The following is a 25,660-nucleotide window of genomic DNA, read 5'->3' as shown; positions in this document are numbered from 1 at the left end:
TTTGCTGCAGATTTTTAAAAATCTTTCCTTTTTTTCAGCCAAAAATAGTTCACACTGTTTAGGGGGTCACTTGGCTGAAAAATATTTCACAGGGGGTACATCACTGAACAAAAGGTTGAGACCCACTGGTGTTGGCAACTGGTCAGGGGTGGAGTCAGACAGCTAGGTAACATTTAAAGTCACAGACACAGCTTGTTCTGAGCAGGGCTGAAACAGAGGGGTTTTAGACAATGCAAAAATCTAATAATGGAGTGTTTTTTCAGCAACAAACTTCACAGGCATGTTGTGGGGATCTCCATGACCAATATAAACTCGTCTTAAAAGGGTAAAATATGCCCCCTTAAATGCTGCCCATGACACATGAGAGTGAAAGCAATGTGGACAGATGTGTGCCATGTGGTCGGAGGTGTCAGATCACAATCCTTCCTCAGGACGCCTTTAGGTGCATTCACACTTACCATTAAGGCTATTCACTTTATATAAGATCAAAGTGTGTTCTGGTGTTTATTATAGATTTTATCTGTTGTGAAAAGCCAAATAAACTAAATACACACCACTGAGACACTATGAAATTTGAATTGCTGACATCATTGTTTGAGATGGTTTTGTTTTATAAGATATGACCTTTTATAGTGCTAGCTCTTACCCTACTTCTTAACATGATAATTGTTTCCCTTTCATTCATGTCTTCTTTTATTGCTATCACATGCCTTCTCTGATGGTTTAATTTGTCTCAGTCTGATTTTACTTGTGTCTTCTCAATTGTTTTCTGTACCTTAGCATCAGTGTAAACAAAGGCTCTCTGTAATGTGTTTTCATCATCTTTAGGAAGATTTAAATAAATATATGAATGAATATTTCCTTTTTTAAGAGAAAATGCCCTAGGACCTCAGTTTTCAAGCTCAAGTATCAGATCTAGTGTTTTGCAACCACATTACTGGTTTAACAAACTAAATATTTTGGGACATTTTTTTTAGATAATACATGAATGTGGGTTTTTAATCATTGTGATGGAAATTTTCACTTATTTCCAACATGTTTCAGATCAAATAATTAAGGAAATAACATATATTTAACAGAAATACAACAATTTTTCAGTTAATGCCAAAATCCATTTTTAATAATCAGTCAAAATTGTCCAAAGATTGCGATAATTACACTAAAATGACACATTTTTTTCTTAAAGGCAACATATCTCAGTAAGTGGAACAACAGGGTGTTGAAAAAGAAAGCATTTAGCTTCCCTACCTCAGGAAAATTCATCTACCCAGTACTGAATGTGACCATGAACAGCCCAGTGTCAGTCAGACATGCATCATGACTTTCTGCTTGGCTTCTATTTGTGCTGCATTCTTGGAAACATTCATATCCCAGCCCCTCTCTTCTCTTCATTTAGAAGCTCTGTCTTGTGCTGTAGCGCCAACTCAACTTGGTCACAGACGGGGCTGTCTATCTGTCCGTCTGAAGTATTTTTGCCTCAAAACCGTCTCTTTCTTCCTCTCTCCAGAGGACACTGAATCCTTGGTGCGAGATGTGCCGAGTGGCCACGAGCAGATAAGTGTCACCTCAGATCTCTGTAACTTGGGAGGACTTTGAGTTATTTAAATAACTTGGGAGGAGATGATGCATTCAGTAAACATGTTAACAGAAGCTGACAGCAAACTGAATGGAGGGGAGGAGGGGGATTCACCAGCCTGTTCCTGACATCTCTGAGCATCAGACCACCTACACAATCTGTGCTTGGTGCATCATGCTGACAGCTGTTTGTTCACTGACAATCATTTATATCAAACACATGTATGCACTGCCAGGGTAATGAAACAAACTTATCCATTTGTTGGATGAATATTAGAGTCAAACTCGCCCACGACTCATCAGGAAAAAATAGAACAAAAACATATTTTTGTGTTTGAAGGTCATAAACCAAATTATAGAGTTGTCACTGCACTGGATTTTTAATATTTGATATGATAAAATAAATTATATACATATATACTGATACTTGTTCTGATACCAGGGCAGGAAAAACAGAATGTCTAGGCACCCAGCAGTGGATCATTTCTTGTTTTTAGTGATGACAAGTTGCCATCAAGCCCCTTTTAATGCAGTCTGTTGTATGCATTTGGAACTAAAAAACTTAAAGTACCAGACTGGTCCAAATGTTTCACGCATGCTCCAGTTTCCACTAAAGAATGCTGTAGTCATGGTGCAGTATGTCTGTCACTTACCAGGAAGTAAAGATCATGGTTGATAATTACCAAATATAAAACATGATTAAAACTCCTTTAAACCCGTTTAATGAGGCAGGGGGAGAGGGAGAGAGGTGGTCAGGTAGACGATGAAAAGCAACAGCTGAGAAAAAAAGGCAGAAGCTGCAGCTGAAGGAAACTCAGTGTTGTTGATTTTAACCCAGAAATTAAATCACATATTATTCAAATAGATAATTTAATGCAATAGATAATTCATAGATAATTTAATAGCAAACATAAGAAAACAATTCCAGAATAAATAAGAGAATAAAGGTCAAATGAGATAAAGGGTAATATAAAAGGGCACATGGCCTACCTGACCACTTTTTAAGATTATTTTTCCTTTAATAACAGCTTTACTACAAGACTACATTGTCTACAGGGAAAAACATTTTTCCTGGACTCTTAATTGTGCTCTCAAAGTGCATTACATCCATGCTAATTAACTTTAAAATGTACACATTTTTCTCCCAGAGATGCATGCCCCCTTAGGTTCGGGTCATGTATTTTTTTCCTTTTTATTTTGTTTGCATTTTGTGCTACATTGTGTTGTATGAAAAGTGCTATACAAATAAAGATTGATTGAAAGTACAGAATGATCAGAATGGTACCACCTCTGCCTCAATTTCAGCCAGCATTAACCCTGAAAGATCCATAGAAACTATCTGAAAAGGGACATATCGCCAACCCCTTTAGTGGAGGTGGACATGTTGCCATCATTAAATCGATCCTCCTGTGGTGCATGCTGGGACAGAGAAAGTATCCAGTGAAATAGGCTGAACGAGCTATAACCATCTCTCAGCTTAACTGTCCATGTAGTCGTACTCACTTTTTTAAAACAACAGCAATGTTTAATGTTGCCATGTTCGTACAGCTTGTACCGTGTTTAGGAGTTTTCCTGCATCTTATGAATGCTTCATTCCTCTCTTTAGCACTTGTCTTATAAAACAAGTGTGCAACTATTACCAATCATTAAAATAACAGAGATTTAATTTTAATAAGTTGCATAGTATCAACAATTTTGACAAATTTACTAAAATATTATTACTATTTTCATTATACTATTATATTATTTTTTGAAGGTCACATATTTGGCACCCTCCCGTCTTTGTTGTCACATGTTAGAGTGTGATAAAAGCCAGCCAACATAACGAAGAACGTGGAGGTAAAGTTAAAAATGTCAGGGTTTCTTTGTGTCTTGGAAGCATCGTAGATGACAAGAACAGGAGTTATTCAAACCAGTTTGTGCTAATATATGAAAACAGTTCTACAGACAAAGGGGACAACAACACACAGACTTCAGCACCAAATATTTACACCTATGTTTCAAATATAAGTATACATAAGCACCTATATGTTGAATTACCGGATAAAGACATATATGTGGTTAAGTTATTCCCCCTATTATGTTTGTCTGGATAATCAAAATTGAAGAAGAAAACTTATTCACCATTTTTCCATTCATATGAATGAATTATGACATGGGTGTTTAAATTCATGTGGAGGTGAAAGAAAAAAAATTGTGCTTTCCTTCAATTAAAGTGTTTAAAAATTGCACCAGACAATAAAAAACAAAGAAGGAAGGAGGATCCTCAGACCTCCTTCTCAAAGAAAGGTTTGTGTCCTCATCAAAATTGAAGACGAAAGCTAACATTCACCCGTGTGACTCATCATATTCACTCATAATTAAACAAGTGTGACACTGAGACACATCTCTTGGCACCTCACATCCATTGATCCCCCTGCAAACCTCTCAAAATTTGGAACCTAAATATTGGCAGGCATGAAATAAGAGTATGAGGGGTTTTTTGGCATTGATTTTGCAGTAACACTTACTATGCCTTCTTTCTCTATAATGAATTTTAACACATTATAAGTATACTCATAACTATGGTTATACAGCATTATAGGTGTGTAATGACACATTATAAGCACTAATGACTATTTATAATGCATTATAACAGTAGTCATACCTAATTATAATGCCAGTGTCTATAATGGCTTATAATGTGTTATAGTGTTATAGTTATAAGTCATTATGGACACTGGCATTATAAAGAGTTATGCTCACTGTTATAAGGCATTATAAATAGTCATAAATGATTATAACTATGGTTATACAGCATTATAGGTGCATTATGACATATTATAAGTTTACTTATACGCATTATAAAGGAAAGTGCTGCCAGGTTTCCTGTATATTATCCAATATCTATGTTTGTGTGGTTCCTCTATATCTTCTTTGCATCTTTACTTGATCTTTTACACGCCAAACTGGTAAAGCTAAAATGCATCAAATCATGACGGCACTGTAACAACCACATTCCTTTGTAAAAGTGTTAAAATGTACTAGCATAATGCAGCCACCATAGCTGCATTACAGCGATGCTGTTCATAAAAGGCTAACACACTTCAACATTATATCCTGATAAACGTGGAGAAAAGGAGGTTGAGTGCTACACAGGGTCAAAAATGTTGAACGAGGTGTCCTCATGAAGACTCGCTGGAGTCACAGTGTTCCCTGTTCAGTAAATGATTCTTATTACATTATCAGTTCTGACCCCCATTCCTACCATGGACTTTATTTGCAAGTCATCTGTCTTCTTTTTTCATTATATCCTGATATCTTTTCTGTGATAAAAGGATGTGGTTCTGAACCCCCTCCCCCACGGTTTCAAAAAATCCTGGAGGAAACCCTGTACTTTTTCTGCTAATTTTGTTGAACATTGCAAGAAGACATTAGAATGGACCCTTGTGTCTAACAATGGAAAAATCCCACTTTGAAAAACGATAGCTAAAATCTATATTTACTTTATAGTCTGATGGTTGCCCTGTGCTGGGTTTATGACCTGTACTGCAACATGTCAGAAGGAGAAGCCCTGAATATTTTGCCTTCATGACTGATTGATTCCTTAATTGAGCGCTGCACACATCAACATCCCTCCACCACACTGCTGCTTAACAATAACAAACCCTCAGGCAACTGTTAGTCTCTCTCCTGACCCATCTCTACCTTTGACAAGTGAAAGCCTCCACTTTTTCATTCACAGTAAATCTGATAACAATCAGCCACATCTTTCTGGATGTGTGTCCAGAAATGAAGACGCGTTCACTGACCTGTTTGAGAATCTGTGCAGCCATGTGGTGACTGCAGTCGAAGATGATGCGGAACTCGCGGCTCCTCTTCATTTCTTTGAGCAGAGGCCTCGTGTCCTGCGTGTCGAGGGGGAGCTGACGAATCTTTAGCCTGATGTTGTACCTGGAGGGGGCCATTATCAGCTCCTGAAGTCTTATGAGACCTGAAGAAGCAAAAAAGATGCAAACAATAGCTGGCTAAGGCATTTACTTTCTTTGCATTTGTGGAGAATGTTTGCAGAAATACAGGATTGTATACCTGTGCTGTCATCGTATACAACAGTGGCTGTTTTCCATTTGAGAAACTGCACCAGGTCCAGGATAGCATAGCTTAGTGATGAATAATCCGGGTATAAATTGGCATAAAAGGTGTCCCTGTTGTCCATGGGATGGTGTTTCCACCGCACTTGGACGTGCGGTACTTCCAATGCATTGCAGATAGACTGCACCGCATTTGATGATGAACTATGTGAGGGCCCGAATATTGCAACCACGCCTAACGACAGCTGGTCACAAGCTGAGGAAAAGCAAGAGGAGGACACTTAAGAAAAAGGAGAATATACTTTTACTTTTAATAGATATTTAGTTGATTTGACTGACCAGATTCTCGTCTTCCTCCCTTGACTAAACACAAAAAAGAGCCACTCACCTTTTCTTGACGCCTCAAAACTGTCGTAGATATTAATCCTCTGTATGTCATATGTAAGTGTTGTGTTTGGCAACAAAGTCCTGTTTCTGTTAATGTTATTGACAGCAAATTTAAAGGCAAGCTCCTCGGCGCTAACAAGCGGAACAGGTCCATCTGTTTGTTCGAAGATCCCACCTGAAAAACAAAAGAGACAGAGATGTAAAGCCCCTGACAGTCGGATTCAAACATAATCACAAGCAAAAAAGGGAGAAACACAAACACGGCTGCAGGTAGGAAGAAATGGAGGAAAATATTGAGAGGCATTTGCACTTAGGAAGAACAGTGAGGGGAGCAGCACACATTACACCACGTATTAAATTTGCTCAGCAAACACGGAGCAACCCTCTCCATTTTCAGGGAATGCTGAAAAAACCAATATCAGCTTTGAAGTCTAAAGCCATAATGGATTTAAGGAGTGTGCGTTTGGGTAAAATGTGTGTCTGTCTGTCTGCTCCATCAAGGCAGCAGAATATCTCAAGCTCTTGTCCCTCCATTAAGAAGTTCTTTTATTTTTACCAGAAAAGCACATCGCTGGAGCAGATAACTAGACCTGTGTGCTCTTCTTTTACATCAAATTCAAAGGAAAGTTCTTTTTCTTTTGTAAGGGCTGGACTACAGCTCAGAACTTAGAAACATGTCTATGTACTTCAAAGCAGAGGATCAATTTAGATGGTGTGTTTCAGACTCATCAGCCAGTAAAAAAGGGAAAAGCTTCAGCTGTTTAGTAACCTTGCAAAGCAGATGGATCCGCCCGTTTCCTTGTTTTTCACTGGCGAATCCATCTTCCAAAGCTCCCGTCTGAACCGTTTGGGCCCGGTTAGAAAGTGACAGGACCAATCAGTGACGAGGGGCAGTACTTTCAGGCGCGGCGGAGTCTTGATGTGAGCAAGAAGCATCAAGAGGCCGGTGCAATCATGGCGGAAGAGCTAAGAGCTACAGCGCCAGTTTTATCAGAACTCGACAAAGTTCCTCCAATAAAAGAAGAACGTCACGTTTTGTTGCTCTGATTGGCACGTAGAGATGTGACAGACGACATGTTCATCCAATCACACTCTGAGTTTTTTTCAAAGCCTCTGCCCTTTCCCAAATGCTTAGTATTGAAGGTTTTCCAGATGGATGTGTTTCACACATCCATCTGGCATGTCAGGTTAGCTGTTTGGAGGATGTTCAGGGATTTCGTGATATACTGGGCCTACACACCACATCAGACATGACATTTCTTATTTTAAATTCAAATTATGTCTCCTAAAAGAGAATCCATCCAATTTTGTACTCACAGAGTGGTTTATTTTTATGAGCACTACTTAACCTATGAAATTGGATGTGTCATCTCTCCTGTAGCTCAAAAAGGAGCAGTCAATAATCCCTAAAAATAACCCAAGGGAAATCTTAGAAATAGTAGTAACTAGAAAAATTCTGTGATACACAAATTAGAAGTTTGGGCCTCAGAAAAGTGAACCTCTGGCACGTTAATGCAATGGAACTAGTATTTTATTTTCTTTACATTAAAATACTAAAAATGAGGCATCTTGGACTCTGTTACTTTCATTTTCAGTTTTAACCTGTATCTCATTGTTATGCAAATCTCCAGTATTTCAGATATTTCTAACATTTCTGTCTCCACAGATATTCTAATGATGGTTAAGTTACTTCAAGGCCCCAGGTCAAGCTGTTAGGTCAGGAGTGGGGACTCTAGGAGGCTCCCCTCTCATCCTGGGCTTATAGTCTAAACATGTGGTTTTTAACCTTTTTTGCCCAAGGCACACCTTAGATCAAACCAAAATTTCAAGGCACACCAAATCCATATCTATACAAAATTTTCTATTTAAACATGTTCCAGTAAATCGAGCCTATAGCATTAGTACAGGCAGGCCACGGAGCCAAGCACTGCTATATAGCTGAGATCAGCTGATCTCACGCAAGCCTTCATCAGCTGACGGCCAGCTGATTTGCTTTTTAGCACGCTATTGGATAATCGCATCCATGCTGCCATATTTCAACTGCTTTGCTGCTCCCTCTCTAAGCCACTTTTTACAACCCTCCTCCACCCCAGCTCCTCCTTCCCAGAATAGTCACATATGAATAAGAGCAATAAGTACAAATTTACACCTGCCAATAAAGAAAAAAATCATAATTTATGATCTTAGGTCATGTCTCTTTCTTGATACAGTGGTTCTGACTGAACTTAAGTTATTGTATAGTTGCAGGAATTATGTATGGTTGTGTGGCACACCAAGGTTTGGCTCAAGGCAGCCAAAGCATTTGAGAACCACTAGTCTAAACTCACTGGCTTGAGTTAGATAAAATGCTGTCTCCTCCTATAGTCAAGGTTGTTTCTTTACAGCTTGTGTGTCTGTGAACCTTAGACAAAGACAGTCCGACTCCAGAACGTCTTTACTCTCGACGACAATCAGAGGCGTCTGTGTAATCATAGTTTGAATCATAATCAAGGTTAGTGTTGACCAAAAAGCATAAAAGGGTGAACTACTTTGGGCTTTGTTAGAAATCTGGCATTAGCCTCACAATGTGTTGATGTCAAGCTTTCTCCTTGCCTAGTAAACAGCTCAACATAAGCCAGCTGAGTCCCCTGTGACTCAGTGTTAGGAATATTTCTTTACCGCCTACAATTTAGAGTTCACTGGTTTGATACCAAATTTAATCAGTAAGGAGGAAAGCTAGACTTGGAAAACATTTTTTTGTTTGTTCTGAATGAATATAAAAGGTTATCACAACTCACTTATTTAAGTCCAGTCAGTCTAAAATGTAACTTCTCATACTCGAGAAAGATTACCACCTCGCGTTGAAGGTCTGTACTCCTGACTTTACAACATTAAAACACATCTAAAATGCATTTCAAACACATCCAAAACTTCATCCCTGGGCATGGTGGGAAAACTCAGCCCCTCAGATTTAAAATGGCAGTAGACAGAGCTTAGATCAAGTTACCCTAAGAGGTTGGATTAACATTGAATCACTAGATACTGTCAACTAACTCCACCACTAAGGCCATTTTACTTAGAATGGAGTTAAAATGACACTTTGAGAGTTAAAATCAACTCTGAAATGTTTGACACTGAGGTATCAACACTCCAGATTTTGCTATGTTTGTGAGACCAAACCACAAAGCCATCTGTGCCATGAGTAATGCATGATTAGGAGCATGGCAGGCAGCCTAGGACCCCCCTCACCTTTTTGTCTGGCACTAAGTTGATTTAAAGTTTCAGTGCATGTTTTCAATATGGCAGCCATCATTTCAATGGCTTCACAAGTCCCCTTTAGTAACCAGAAGGCTGATATCATCCAGACTTTATACAATATTTTATATGCTGTTATCTGTAGAACAGGAACACATTATGCACATTTCTTTTGACTGGGAAATCCAGAGAAATGGTAAAATGATAATACATTTTGGCTCTGGCTGTCAGCATTAATTAATTAATTGCATTGCGATCAATGTCCAAAAGCCACTGCAACGTCTCCTTGCTGACGTAACTATGTAAAAAACACTACCATTCCTTAATGTCTCATCTCACATCTCTTATTCTCCTTTTTTTTATATATTTGTTTGGATGCAATGCATGTTGTGTAACACTATTTTGTATGAAAAGTTGTACACAAATAAAGTTTGATTGATTGATTGATTTTTCAATCTATGACCAGTTCATTTTTTCATTTCTAAGTTCATGTCATAATCTTCAATCTGCCAAGTTCCTTATCTTACTTTAAAATAAAAACAGACCTGTGTCCAGACAGGAAGTCCATTACCTTCAGATTGAGGCATTACAACTAACAAAATGAAAGAAAACGAGTTATATATCCAAAAGAGTGGAATTACAAAACGCAATAGAGGAGATTAAACTTGAATAATAGAAATCCTGAGATTAATTGGGGCTTAAAAAATGAGCTGTATGACAGCCCTAACTGCATTTCAGTTTAATGCTCGAGCAATATTATACTCACTGGACAAAAATCAATTTCTTTTCCATGTAATGTAAGAATTTCTTCATAACTCAGAGTAGTTTAAAAGTCTTAAGTTTCACTTTTTTGTGTATAATTTGTAAGTAACAAACATTCCCTGTCCTGTCAAATGTTAGACAACAAAGTCTTTGTGTCTCAGCTGCAGCCCTTAAAGACGACAGTTCAGACAGCTGCTAAAAAGGCGCCTGTAGGAACATCAGCTTATGGAGACGATGGCTCCTCCACCTCCGCTCTCATCATGTTATCCATTTCAATAACAAAGCAGAATGTCTCTGCCAGCATCCATCAATTCACAGCTAAAAAAAAATCACTGTCATCAGAAGTTGAAAACATCTTGAGTTTAACTTTGGGGCCATCATTTCAGTAAATTGAGGAACTTTTAAAACATTTCTGCTATGAGATCACAGCACCACATAACACTGAATTACAAACTATAAACTAACAATTTAAATTTGTTTTGACTTTTTCTGGATGTTACAGCAGCTTTTGAGTTGTATCTAATTTTGGGGCTGATTATCCATTTACATATCCATCTATTTACAATTCAATTCAATGTAGGAAATGTTGGATGGCTTTTTATTTTACTGCTCTGTCACTTTTATAAAATAATGTGTTTCCAGTTGGATTAGTACTGAAGAAATCTGCCTTGAAAGTTGTATAAATAAAACTATGTCTGACTAAATAAGCTTTGACAAATCATTAAAGTAGGAATTTCCAGTAAAGTCATCCAAGCAACCACAACAGAGTGTCATCTGCGAAAAGCAGCAATAAATTTTGCGGTCCCTAAGCCAGAAACCCTCCACTGTCTGTCTGTACTTTTAAATTCAGTCCATGGCCATCACAAACAGAATCAGTGCCAAGGGACAGCAACGGCAGAGGCCAAGACACACAGGGCACATTAATCAATGACTTTTTTGTCATCATCAGAATATGAGCCATTGCAAATAATGCACCTCAAAGTTTGGAATTTATTGCAATAAACCAAAAAATACATCTTTATGTAGTCAAGCATTGCTTTCTCATTGTATTTTATACATTTGATCTGCTGTATTTAGGTCTGGGTAAAGTGGCCCTGCCTTTACACCACTTTGTTAAAGTCAAACTGAGCTATAAGCTACCCCCAGGTGAATTGCTGCAAATTAACTTGAGAAAAAATCAGCCTTTTTAAATATATTTTTGATAGAAGTGGGACATGTTGTAAGCATAGGTTTCCTATAAAACACAAGAACAACAGATTGGACTGAAAGACTGAGTTAAAGCCAATAGTCATCCATCCTGGTGTCACGGGGGGTTGGAACCTGTCCCAGGGTACACCCTGGACTGGTCACCAGTTAATCGCAGGGTGGAGACAAACAACCAGGCACTCTCACTCTCACACCTATGGTCAATTTAGAGACAAAAATTCACCTAATGAGCATGTCTTTGGTGGTGAGAGGAAGTGGGAGTCCTGGTGAGAACCCATGCATGCACGAGGGAGCACATGCAAACTCTGCATAGAAAAGCTCTGACTAAGACGGGAACCAGGATCCTTCTACTAGTCTACATGCACTGTTTATTTTGTTTATTTATTGCAGTTCACATCATAACTATGAACAATGTTACTGTACAATGCATGTTTTTCTTATGTTATGCAGGCTTGATACTTGTTGTCCCATGATATGTTGTCCAGATAGTTACTGGGTCCATTTTTGTATCATTATAGTACAACAAAACTCTGCTATAAACACCAAAAAAATCACTACAAAGAATTTGAATGCAGCCTAATGAAACAAGAGAAAACAAAGGATTTATAGTTGTTTGCCACCTTGCTTGTATTTTAGACTTTTCAGCCCCATGGCCTGGCACACCTCTACCACCTGCTGGTCTGGTATTATTACACTAATCCTAGAGAATACCTGGTTTCAGAAAGCTGAGCTTAGGAACAGCATCTGTGACCTGCTGCTGCCCTCAAACACACAGACCCCTGTGGCCTGGATCACAGAGTCACATATCTCTGTGTGTTGCTGTGGCAGAGCAGCATATCTGGAAGCCAAACTCATCTGACTATTTATGACTCAAAGCCTCCCTGGATTGCAAAGGGACGTGATGCATAAACCGCCCGGTGGAATGCGTCACATTAAAATAAATGAATCCTTCCATTTCATGGGGAAATCTCATTAGAGTACATTAAGTAATTGCTGGAGTATATAGTAATTTGACTGTTAAGAGGATAAAATGTGCATTGCTCAGAAGCACTTTAACAAATTTAATAAACAGGGGGGAACCTGCTCCTTAGGAGGAAAATCCTGTGGATAATTTGCTTTTTCGTTTCCAGAGTTCTGCCGTTAGCACAGCAGCAAGGCTTAATGTGCAAAAGCTCCTGCAACTCCCTGAAATATGGAGCTCTTTCTGCATCCTGCAGATATGATTATAATGATGTAGAGATTGGAACATGGAGGAACATGTTTACAAGCTCCCATTTAAACAACTGCTCTACATGTTTGTTATTTCAGTGAGCACAGGCAAATTGAGATGCATGTGTTTCAGAATCTCAGTCAAAAGGCTTCAGATTAGCACGTCTGCAATAGACAAGAACACAAAGGCCTTTAATTAGTCTCTGAGGTCCCACCACAATATATAAATCAGCCACTAATTGCAGCTGTTTCCATAATTTGTCCTTTGAGGACTTTGGATCGGCTGAATTCAAAAGCTGACTGAGGCTTGTGAAGAGAGAAAGATTCCAATTTTACTCATGAAGTGAAGGATATGAAACCAGAGCAGCCAAACTTAACAGAAATACAAACAAGGACACTAGAGGGGCATGCGTAGGCGTGAATCAAATAGTAAAATTAACTACTCTTATTGAATGGTTTGTTGAGAATTTACATTATGAAGCAACAACTTGGTCTGATACTTCAAGTATTTAACGGTTACCAATATGAGTCACTTATCCTACCCATTTTGTTATGTTTCTCTTAAAGATACTATGAAGAACTTCCAGTTGGTGTCAGTTTTGGCGCCCCCTGTGGCCAAAGTGATTGGTTTCGTATCTCTGCTGATCTTTTCCTGTATGGTTCTTTTAACAGTCAAAAATCATTATATAAATCCTGCCCATATTGATTAAACACACACACTAAGGTGCCACACTGATACAGACATCCTCGCTTATGTATATGGACAGAAGTTTTCGTCTGCCTGACCATTACACCAACAGGGACTGTATTGACATTGTCTTCAATACATGAAGTTTAATAGGGAGTTGCCCCCTATCGCTGCTTAAACAGCCTCCACTCTTCTGGGACGGCTTTCCACAAGATTATTGAGTATTTCTGTGGGAATTTGTGCCCATTTATTCTGTAGAGCATTTATGAGGTCAGACACTGATGTTAGACGAGAAGGCCTGGCTTGCAATCTCCTCTCCAGTACATCCCAAAGGTGCTTGATGGGGGTGAAGGTAAAAGCTCTTTTAAGTTCTTCCACAACAAACTCATCAAACCATGTCTTCATAGTCCTTGTGTTGTGTGGTAGTTCACAGTCATGTTGAAATATAAAGGGCCTTCCCCAAACTGTCGCCACACAGTTGGAAACATAGCATTGTCCAGAATATCTTGGTATGTTGAAGCTTTAAGATTGGCTTTCACTGGAGATAAGGGACCTAGTCCAAACCCTGAAAAACAACCCCATACCATTATCCCTCCTCCACCAAACTTCATAGTTGGCAGGTAATATCCTCCCAGAATACCCCAAACCCAGACGCACCCATCTGACTGCCAAACACATGTATAATTCATCACTCCACAGAACATGCTTTGGCTTAACACCACTCTATCTGATGTTTGGCGTTGGACTTGGTGATGTGAGGCTTGCATGCAGCTGCTTGGCCACAGAAATCCATTCATGAAGCTCCTCTGGCACGGTGTTTGTGCTAATATTAATGGCAACGGAAGTTCTGAACTCTTTAGCTGTGCACACCATAGGTCACAGCAGTCACTGACGTCACTCTGTGATTTTATGTGGTCTTCTGCTTTGTGGCTGTTGTTCCTAAATGCTTCCACTTTCTAGTAATACCACCAACAGTTGACTGGAATATCCAGCAGTGATGAAATTTCACAAACCATCTTGTTGCCAAGGTGGCATCCACCACAGTACCATGCTTGAGGTCACTGACCTTCCAGAATAACCCACTTTGAATAAAAAATGTTTGCAAATGGAGGTGTGGCCAAATACTTTTGTCCATATAGTGCATGTTAATAGTCCGCTACAGCCGGCAGTAATAGGAGGGCCTACATGGAGGAACAGTAGAAGCACAGATAGGAGTACCATTTGTCCACAAGCTTGATGATACTTTTGGTAATCAACTTCCAGTACCCATCTCTATTTATCTGAATTAAAAGAAAGTCTTGTGAAATTGATGTGTTCATTTTTTTTTTCTTTTTTATTGTTCTTTAGTTTAATGATTTTCAGTGCTGTTGATCATTAAAATCACAGAGATTGCATAAATTCAAAAGATGACATTACACCTCCCTGGTACCAAATGTGGCAGGCAAAAAAACCCCCAAAACAAACAAAAAAAAAAAACACCCTACTTCTTCCTGTTGCTTCATTTTTGCTTTTCTAGCTTCCAATGAAGCATCAGTATTCGTTTCAGTGTGTTTATAAACACTTTTTAACACCTCACTAAAGCTTTAATTTAAAAGATCTGTACTCTGCTGCGTTCCCCTTTTAAAATAAGATTCATGTAACTGAAATATTTGATACTGACTGTTGTGGCTGATAAATATTACTCCTGTGGTTCTGTAATGTAACATATCATAGTATAATCACTCTAAGTCTGCTTGTGTTTGTACAATAACACACATCATGAAGGGTAACATAAGAAAACTACAAGGTAAATCCTCCCTGAATACTGCACAGATTATTTTGTGGGGTTAAATGTTGATTTTGATTGAAAAAATAACTCCAAAATATGACGGAAAAAGTGCAAAAACATTATTTAAGCCAATAAATTATGCATCAAAACATTTAGCTAGCAGATAAATGAGAGGTTTTTTTTGGTAATGTGTTGTGATGGAAAATCAAGCTTAATTTTCATCTAAAATAGAGGCTTTGGTTCAGTTTGGTTCAAGAGGCCTGAAGGAGCTGACAGAGACATGCTGTGCCGAGTCAGAATCCGAGTTTTCATATTTCAGCTCTACATGGCCGTGCACAAATCCACGTTGTGGCATGAAAGCCCTGCGTGTTATGTACCCGCAAACAATGTAGGCAAGCGCACAAGCATAAACCCACTCTCCACCCGCTGTTGTGTAGTGGCAGATTGCCTGAGAGCCAGCTTAGTTTGTAAGGCTGGAATCATCTGGGTACCACTGAAAAGACTTATTTTTAACATCTGCTGCATTTACTGACTTCAAAGAGTGCGATCTGAGTGACAACATGACAGTGTGCCAAAACAAAGACATGGAAAAATGGATTAATGCTGGAAAGATGTTTTTTTTCCCTCCTCTACTTTTTAAATTGCTGTTGTTTTGATGGAATTTTACAATATGAAGCTATAAAATCTCTAGTTTGGAAGTTTTTTCTGCGTATTCTAAAATGAACCATCTTCCAGGCAATTATGACAATTATTCAAATTATGCACACTTATTTTTAGACTTTTAAATACAAGACTACTGATATAACACTGTCATTCTACTGTCTGATTTGAATGGAATATTTTAGGGGTCGACCAATAATCACCAATTATCTACATCTGTCTTTGATTTCACTGATCACTGATATGTTTAATTAGATTACAAAAAATAGCTATGTCAGCTCCACTGCATGTATTTCCTCCCCTTTATCTCTGCTCTCACTCACTGATACTCTTTTACCTAATGTCCTGACCTCTGATTGGTTATAGCCAATCAACACTGCAGCCTGAGTGCCACTGACATGTGACACAGCAGGCTGGAGAGGAGAAGTTGAGTTACGGGCAGTACTGGGAAAATAATGTGGCAGCTATTTCTGAAGTTAAAACCATTACAAGCCACAGCGTAGCTGCAAATGTAGTCCTGCAAGCAGATTTTTTAAGGGCAAGCTTGTCCAGTTTCCCAGTTAGACTGCAAAAAATGCCTGAATAGTGAACTTTGTTGGAGTGCTAATGTTTCCCTGAAGTGTCCAGACTAAGCATTATGAAGTCTGAAATGATATACTAAGCCATGGCTGCAATATATCAGTGACAGTACAACTGTTGAAACATTTCAGTTTGAACACTGCAAATTCAACACTACACATCCATTGACATCATGTTTTTTTAATGCTATATAATGTAACGTTAGCTGAAAATAATCAGTCTCTTAGAAAATACCCATAAACCCGTTCTCTGGTTCATTGTTTAGCCAGATGAATTAAAAAAAAAGAAAGAAGTGGCATTAGTTCTTGCACTCAATATTATCGGAGCGGGGTCAGCAGATGCTGAGGCGCATAGTGCACAGAGGTCGCCAACTTTCTGCAGTCAGTCGCTACAGACCTCCAAACTTCATGTGGCCTTCAGATTAGCTCAAGAAGCACAAGTGCACAAAAAAAGGTCCATAAAGACATGGATAAGAGAGTTTGGTGTGGATGAACTGGACTTGAGTCCTGACCTCAACCCAATAGAACACCTTTGGGATGTATTAGAGCGGAGACTGAGAGCCAGGCCTTCTCGTCCAACATCAGTGTGACCTTGTGGAAAGCCTTCCCAGAAGAGCTGAAGCTGTTATAGCTGCAAAGGGTGGACCGATATCATATTAAACCCTATGGATTAAGAATGGGATATCACTTAAGTTCATATGCGAGTCAAGGCAGGTGAGCAAATACTTTTGCCAATATAGTGTATTTGCCCTGTCCAAATTAAACCAAGCCAGGAAAGAGGTGAACAACTTTCCGATTGTCTAAACATTAAAAAAAAAAAACGAAAAAAAACAGTCACACATAGACGTCAGTGTTTTAACATGTTTACAGCAACTGTATTCCAACATATCTAGTGCGTTAAGACACAAATTTTGGATTTCACTTAACAGGGACTTTAAAAGGATGGAAAACTATTTGTCTAAGAACCCTACTTGGTATCTGAAAAAATATATTGGTCAGCCATTGACTTATTTGCATTTTCTCTAATATCTAGAATCATCATCATCTAACATAAAATATTGCTTCATTTAAAATACACTAAATTGTCTTTATGATAAGATCTGATTGTTTTTCTAACCCCTTGTCCTGTTCATTTTCTGAGGCTTACATCTGAAGCTGAAGGAGAAAATGGTGTTAGAAATTTAATTTAAACACAGGCGAGCATTTCAAACCATAATCACACAACACATAGAAGGTTCTTTCACAAAACAAAAAAATTGTCTGATTTAAGCAGCCATGGCCATTAATAAATAAGAGTTTCTTGTTTTAAAGAGTTCTCTGGCTTCCTTTTTCCAACACATGTGTTTAAAATAAATGCACTCCCCACATTTTAAAAGCAAAGCGAGGTCAATATTTTTTGTAACTGCTGAGGCAAAAAAGTCTGATGCGATTGACCTTGTGGAGCGGGAAATTTGTGCAGAGGAGAAGCAAGTTCAGTGACCTTTCTATTATTTGTGCCAAGCAGGAATCTGACCTTACAGGAAGATTCACAACAAAAGAGAGTCTGATTTCATTATTATTTTACTTGCCCCTCTGAACCTGAGTGACCGCATATTTTGTGGGGTTTAGCAAGGACATAGCCATGTATGATATAGTTTGGATGTCTAAAATTAAAAATAAATAGGAAAGTACTATTTTCTATGCATATGAATACATTATAACGCCATAATGGAGCAGTATGCATAGGTAGATGTAATGCAAAGATATTGAGTTTTTATTGCAGTCTATTATATGAAACATTGAGCTTGTTAAAACCAGTTCCTTCCTGCCAGACAAACCACTGCAGAAGCTCAAACAATGAAACCAGCTCATTATGCTCTTGGATGCATGTGTGTTCGCCCACTGCATTTCTGAGTGTTGCTCTTTTGTACCTTCTATTCACTGGTGGGATTCCCAATCTCGCCGTGAATAGCTTCTTTTCTCCCTGGACGTGCAACAACATTCACTTCCACAATGATGGCATCACACAATGACCGGCACACAGCACACACACACACCAGCACGAACGCTCGGAAATGCAGCCAATTTTGGAAAGAATGTGTCGCTCCATAATTACGGGTAACAACACATCACTTGGGGCTAACTGTCATACAATACCGAGACCAGTGGTTAAGCTAGCCAATTCTGCTTTTTGCACCACACGAAGCAGAAAAAGCACGCCAGGAATCTGTTTCATTTAATCGATGATAAGGATCACGAGAGGAAATTAACGGTGCTGGTTAATTAATGGTGTCTGGCAGCATGTTAGCTCATTAGTAAGCAGAGTCGGCGCACAGCAAGAAGGTTCTGGGTTTGATCTCAGCCGTGGTTCTTCTCCCCCCAGTGTTCACTTGGGTTTCCCCCTGCACAGCTTGTTTTCCCAGTTCAAACACGCACAGGTCAGGGAGGCTCTGAAAGCGCCTGTCGGTGTTGGTGTGAATGTGTCTGTGTGTTAGCCTGGGAGTGGATCAGAAGCCTGTTCAGTATGTTTCCATGTCTGTCCTGTAATTCTTTGATCAGTCTGTGACCCTTATCTGGAATAAGAGAACATGAATAACTAAATGAATCCATAATTACTTCAACAAATACTCTGTGACTAATGATTCAAAACATGAGCAGATGATGTGAAAGCCTGTTAGAGGGTTTGAGTTGAACCAAATACTGATGTCTCTATATGACCTACTAACGCAAGCAAGACCTCCAGAAACAAGCCTGATCATTTCTATACCTGCATCTGTTCTGCTATGTATTTGCATGGACAGTTTGGACTACACTTTCAGTGCCTATAAAGATTATTCACCCCCTTGAATGTTTTACCATTTTATTGATCTTCAACCATATCAACCATGGTCGATATAATTTAGACTTTTTTTTACATAAATAACTACAAAAATCTTCTACATTATCAAGTGAAAACAGATTCCTACAAAGTACTATCCATTAAATAAAAATAAGTGACTGCATAAATATTACCTTTAAAGTGGCTGACCTAATTCAACAGCAGTCCAGCCAAGTGGTCCTACTAGTCTCTCAATTAGTGAGACAGGGATCATCTGAGTGAAGTGATTGTGTCTAATGAGATCGTAGTATAAAGACACCTGTTTCTGGAAGGTCCAGTCACTGGTTAATTAGTATTCCTGGCTACCATTACATCATGAAGTCAAAAGAACACTCAGAGAAAAGGTTGTTGACAAGTATAAGTCAGGGATGGATGCAAAAAAATCCAATGCGCTGAACATCCCCTGGAGTTCAGTTAAATCCCTCATCAAGAAATGGAGGGAATATGCCACATGTAAATCTGCCTAGATCAGGCCTTCCTCACAAACTGAGAGGACGCCAAGACACCAATGACTAAGCTTCAGCAGCTGAGATGGGAGAGACCCTGCATACAACTGTTGCACAGGTTCTTCACCAGTCAAAGCTTTATGGGAGAGTGACAAAGAGAAAGACGAAAACCTATGTAAAATCTTGACTCCAGTTTGATAAAAGTCATGTGGGAGACTCCATGATCAAGTGGAAGAAAGTTCTTTGGTCTGATGAGACCAAACTGGTGATTTTTGGCCATCAGACAAGACACTATGTTCGGTGGACAACAATTACTGCACATCAACACAAACACAACATTCCCACTGTGAAGCTCGGTGGCAGCATCGTGCTGTGGGCATGCTTCTCAGCAGGCAATTCTGGAAGGCTTGTAAAGATAGAGGGTAGGAATGTGGTTAAATATAGGAATCCTGGACCATCTTAATCGGTCTAGAAGAGAACTATGGCTTCGGAAAATAATTACTTCCCAGTATGACAATGACCTGAAACATACAGGGAAAGCTACACAGAAATGGTTTTAAGGCAACAAGGAGAAAGTTATGGAATGGCTGAGTCAAAACCCAGACCTCAATCAAGTAGAGAATTTGTGGCTGGACTTCAAAAAGGATCACAATTCAGACCAAAAACACTATAAAAACCATTCAGTGTGACACTCCTACCAGCTAACTTGTGTTAATCGTGCTCACTTTGACTTTCTTCTTGACTAATTGACTCTTAAATAAAATTTGTGTTTAAACAGACAAGAAAATTAGCATTCCAGGAACATCACTACATTTTAAACAGCAACAAAATAAATCATTATTAAGAGATAGGAAGACAAATTTACACACAGACTTATTTCTTCATCCACTGCAATGGAGTTAACACAAGTAAAACTTGCATTTAGAAAAGAAAGAGTGGTGAATTTGGAAGGACCAGCTCATCTTATAACTGGTTTTAAAATTTGGTTTAGTTAGATAAAACTGATGTCATTTTCAATAGAGACACAGAAGAGAGAGAGAAAAATTAAAGGAATATGTTATGTATTGTGCAACAATTATACAACTTTCTTTCCCATAATTCTCCCCATAATCTTGGCATGATGTACAGCACTACACCTTTTTCTACTTACTACTCATAATTGCTTATTTTTACCCAAAACTGGCTAGGAATACACTTTGTTTCACTCACTGAAGCCTACAGCGGGCCACATCTGCCATCTGTCAGCTTGTGTACATATTGCCTTAGCCGAGGTGTTAACTCTTAGATTATAAAGGTCTCCAGTGTTGATATTGTTTAAAGGTGTGATGGGGTGACACAGAGTGACGGGTGTGTGCTGACATGCTAATGGGTGCAAACGTGTTAATTGCAAACTGCCGCAACAGGCTATTAAGAGTGTAAAGGCCTCATGAGTCTGAAGACTGAATTCTAATTAGGGAAATGTTACCTGACACATTTGTGTTTGTGTAAAGTCAGGATACTACGGCATCAAGTAGGAACATTTTTATCCTTTAAGAGTCATATATTGCTATATGCCAGTGGTAAAACAATAACCATGGTGTTTTATGTTGTTATATGCTATTACATACATTTTTATGTTTACTGATGATACCTTACATTAGAATGAACATTATAAAGCTCTTCCCAGCGAATATTCACCCTTTATTTTCACCTCAACAACTGTAGTCACCACTGACATTATACTAAGCCCCTATAATGCCTGTTTAATCCCTTTAATATGAGTAAAACTGATTTATCCCTGTGTAAACACACAGCAGGACAACACTTGTTATTAGAAAGGGCTCTGTAATCTATGGCATAATAGTTATGATTAAACAGTGACACATTTAAATGTCATTTGGCTGTGGGGAAAAAACTAAAATGATGCTCGGTTATTGTGTTGACAGAATTCAGATCTTATTAGAGCTCTGTACCAAAACAAATACTCCATTCAAATAATCTGATGCTAATATACTTTTGACATTTTACTTAAGTGTTTTTTCATGAATTAAATGTTAAACTATTCACTTATTTGTAGTAAATTCTGTTCACACAATGCAGTGAAAAGAATAGAATAGAATACCGTATTTCCTGCTGATAACAGCGTATGAACACCAGAGCAGGAGCCTAAGGAAATTAGCCCGATAAATGACCCTGCATATCATTAAAATGGGCTAATATGGCAGAAAGGAGTGAGGTTATTTTGCTAAATCATAACCTTGTCATCACATTCACTAAGGTAATTAGCACCAGGTTTTTAGTAATAAAATAAATACACTTGAATTTCACATTAACAGCAGTTAAAAGGTCCTCCTGTTTTCTAATGTCTCTGAATGTTGAACCAAGAAAATGAGCATTTATTAGTGAAACCACAAGAGCCAACATATTTGCCACTAATACTGTTTTATCTTACTGATAACTTTAAAACACCAGTAAAATACAAGAACAATGCACTTGCATGAAGAATGTGACCATTTTGCTAAACATTAAAATGAAGAGAGAAAGAGAAATCTGCTTTCAAGTCTGATGACGCATGCGTCTTCATCTGTAAAGCATTGTCTAGCCTCTGGTCTTAATGTCATAGCACCCTTTGTAAGAGTCGTACAGTAGCAATGACAGGCCCCAAATGACACCATGGCCTTTGTGCACATGCACACACATGAATGCCCAAGACTTGCACAAAAAGCACATAACATTAGGCTGGTCATTGGTGAAAGAGAGGATTATTATTTCTCTGCTTTCTTTTTACAGAAATATTTCATTGTATAAAATGCCAAATGTTCTATTTACTCCATTGCTGTTTGGTGGTAACGGTTGTATGACTCCCACTCACATGCACCAACTCAGGATAGCAGGCTGTCATGTTTAGAGGTATGAAAATGTGGAATAGTCCTCATCACACATCACAAGGTTAACTAGTAAAACTGTTTGATAAAAAAAGATTAAAAAAACAATATCTAATGTCTTCAACTCCCTCCAAATAGACTGAATCAAATTCTGAATTACAATTTCTGATTTTTTTGGTTCTTTTGTGCACCTGTGTGTCATTGTGAAACTACTGCACTCATGTTGTAAGAGGAAACATTACATTCAGACCATATTTTGTCAACATTTAATATAAGCCAATGGGAGATTACCTTTTTGATTGCCAGTCTTGGTCTTATTGGTGTCTACTGTAATTGTAATCATCTTGTCATCTTTATTCATGTTTTAGTTATGATTTTAACACCTTATATGTTTCTCCTGTATGGACTTTTATCATTGAAATCTGCACTGATTTTTAGTGTGTGCCTTGGTGGACCCCAGGAAGAGTAGTTGTTAATTCGGTAGTGACTAATGGGGATGCAAATAAATAAAATAAATGCACACACAATTAGGAGTTTCTATATGTATCAACTAGTGGTAGCAAACCAGTACAACACTGGGATGATTTCTGCTATAGAATGGATTTTTGCAACACCATCATCGCCAGTTTAAATGCATGAGTTGCGACACAGTGCAAACATGAGACACAACTGATGCTGCCATTATTGTAACAGAGGGATATGTGACGATCAGCATCTCAGTCAGAGTCCAGTCTTGAGAATGAGAGCAGCCAGGTAACTAACCAAACATCACCCACTTGTGTCAGTGCAATTAACATGAAACACAGTAATCACATAAACAAGTGCTCTTCCTCTCCAAGTTTAATGTGTAAAATAACAGCAGCAAACAGTGAGCAGAGCATGTCTGTCGACCTGTCTGGTGCTTTAACACAAGCTGTGAGCTGCAATAGATTGACTGGGTTTGTCTGAAGCCCAGCGCTGCAGAGATTTGATTTTTAACAGCTTCAACAACTATTTAAAAGTGTACTTTTACTACTGACTCGCATGTTTTAAGTCCATGATGATTCAACAAAGGGGAAGTTTTATAGTTCATGTAGTTATGGATTTCTACTTATCTTAACACCAAGACATAGATCTGTGGATCAGTGTCTACTGGTTGAGACTCAGGAGCCACCATCTACTCCTCAAAGTCCCTGTTAAGTGAAATCCAAACTTTGTATCTTAAGACACTAGATATGTTGGACTAAGGTTGCTGTAAACATGTGAAAACACTGAGATCAATGTTTGACTGGATTTTGGATTTAGACCCTTAGAAAATTGTTTACCTCTTTCCTTTTGGTTTTATTCAAGCAGGGCAAATATCTGAGCCCAAGACATCACCAGTCTTGATGGGGAATTACCCCGTCCCCCTAATGCTACAATAATATAAATCACAGTGCAGTTATCTCTGTACAGTCTGTTGTTAGCTGATGTCACTGCTTTCATTAAAAGCTAACAGCCAGTTACATGCTGTGTATCAGCCACAATGGTCTGCAGGTCCTGTTAGAGATTTGTGCCAGAAAACAGTAAGTTTAATCCCCAACACTGCCTCTGCTCTAACACAGAGGCAGGTAGCTGTGCTCTGATCAGAAGGATTTTTTTTTTTTTTTTTCAGAGGCTCATATTTCTCGTGAGTGGGTGTGGCTTCAGCTCAACCAACTGACCAACCACACCATGCTAGAGGAGATGTTTCTAACTTATTTTTCAGGATTTTGAGGCTTAATTTTATAAACTTACAGATGCTTTTCATGACTGAAATTTGGCCTACAAGCCTGTCATACAACAAACCTATAAAAATGTTTTTTTTTTCTTCATGACTTTGCAGGGACTTTAATAAGGATTTGTGACCCAAATATTTTTATATTTTGGAAGTCAGGCAGTAAAATAGATATACAGAGGAAAATAAGCATGTATGAGGAGTTTATTTTTCTAGGAACACATTTGCGATCCAATGAGAAGCTACAACCTACTTTTAGGTCAATGACAGTGATGATTTTGCAGGTTTGAGGGTATACCAGATTGTTTCTCTGATTGCATATTTTAGAAATTTCTTAGCAAGGATATATTTCTGAAAAATTACAGATGCATTTTGATTTGAAGGGGTCCCAATACACCATGGGCCGAGTGCAGCTATACTGTCTGTAGTTGCACCTCTACCTATTGTTTTTTCTACATTTGAAATCACATTTGCTTAAACATTTTTTACCAACCTGGGGTCCAGGCCCTCTAGGGGGATAAAAAATCTCAGGAGGGGTGCTCTCTGCTCTGAGGGACTCAAAATTTGATTTGCACATATAAACTAGAATAATTGTTACAATCTCACTGAATAGTTTCTTCAGACGTCTTGAGATAAAACTGAAAATAATGCATTTCTTCCCACTCCAATTACCATATTACTTTGTCAGCCACACTTTAAATTCAGTTTATAATAATAAACATGAAAAAGTGTATTGATTTTTAACTGCAGTGTATGTTTCATGTGCATCCTCAGGGGCTCTGCTATATAAGAACGAGGGCTCAAAGGAAGAAGGTTAGGATGAGCTGCATTAAAATGCAAAATTCAACACTTGAAATAACATGAAACCAACTGTTACAGAACCGCAGATCTAGAAGTGTCATTAATGTGATACTAGTGCCAAGACCACTGCACTTGAACAAATTCAACAACCATTATCTGTTTGAAATCTAAAGCAATAATCATAGGGTAAGAAATCCCTGCAGATTTATCACCTGGGGAATAAAACCCCCTTTTGTATGTTTAGTCATAGTGAGACACATTTGCACACACAGACATGCACAGCATTTCCTCCTGCAGAATAGTGCAGATAAAGCGTGCCTCCAGTGTCTGTCTCTCTGCTAAGCCGACTGGAATTAGAGCTTTGTCATTCAGACTGATTCATTCACTCCTCATTGTTGTCTTAATGATGTATTTAGCTTATTATTTGTAACCACCAGCGACATGCAAATAATTGTTTCCTCAAATACTCTGCCTCATAGCGATCCATTATGTACTGTACAAAGAGTGTTTGTATTAATTCTGACTTTGACAGGCTGTGCAAACAGTTAATGTGTGTTTTGTTATTTCCTCCAACTGCAGCAAGCATGGATTTATCCTCAAGTAGTTTCACTGTATTACAGCATCCAGAGGAAACTGATTATTATCGTTAAACAATTAGATATCTGTAATTGAAAGCAGCAGGGAGCTCTCACAGGCCGTATGATGCTAGTTCAAGCCCACTTTATGCCAAGTATTTGTCAAGTAAATGTGTTTTTGAGCTGATGATGCAAACTAAAATACACACACAAGGAAGGAAGGAATAATTTAAAATGTTTTCTAG

The 25,660-nt window shown here is 38.4% G+C and overlaps 1 protein-coding gene across 1 annotated transcript in view; it reads right to left on the bottom strand.

The window, feature by feature from the left end:
• LOC121513893 (glutamate receptor ionotropic, kainate 3) overlaps positions 1-25,660 on the bottom strand; it is a 173,561-nt gene that overhangs the window by 66,643 nt on the left and 81,258 nt on the right. The window contains exons 2-4 of the mRNA XM_041793912.1: positions 6,034-6,207; positions 5,644-5,901; positions 5,367-5,548 (exon numbers count right to left, since the gene is read on the bottom strand). Coding sequence (XP_041649846.1) covers positions 5,367-5,548; positions 5,644-5,901; positions 6,034-6,207 — 614 coding nt within the window. The remainder of the gene's footprint in view (positions 1-5,366; positions 5,549-5,643; positions 5,902-6,033; positions 6,208-25,660) is intronic.

This window comes from Cheilinus undulatus, linkage group 8 (genome assembly GCF_018320785.1).
Source record: "Cheilinus undulatus linkage group 8, ASM1832078v1, whole genome shotgun sequence".
NCBI classification, from domain to species: domain Eukaryota; kingdom Metazoa; phylum Chordata; class Actinopteri; order Labriformes; family Labridae; genus Cheilinus; species Cheilinus undulatus.
The sequence above is the reverse complement of the archived record's forward strand: the minus strand, read 5'-3'. Positions and strand labels throughout refer to the sequence as shown.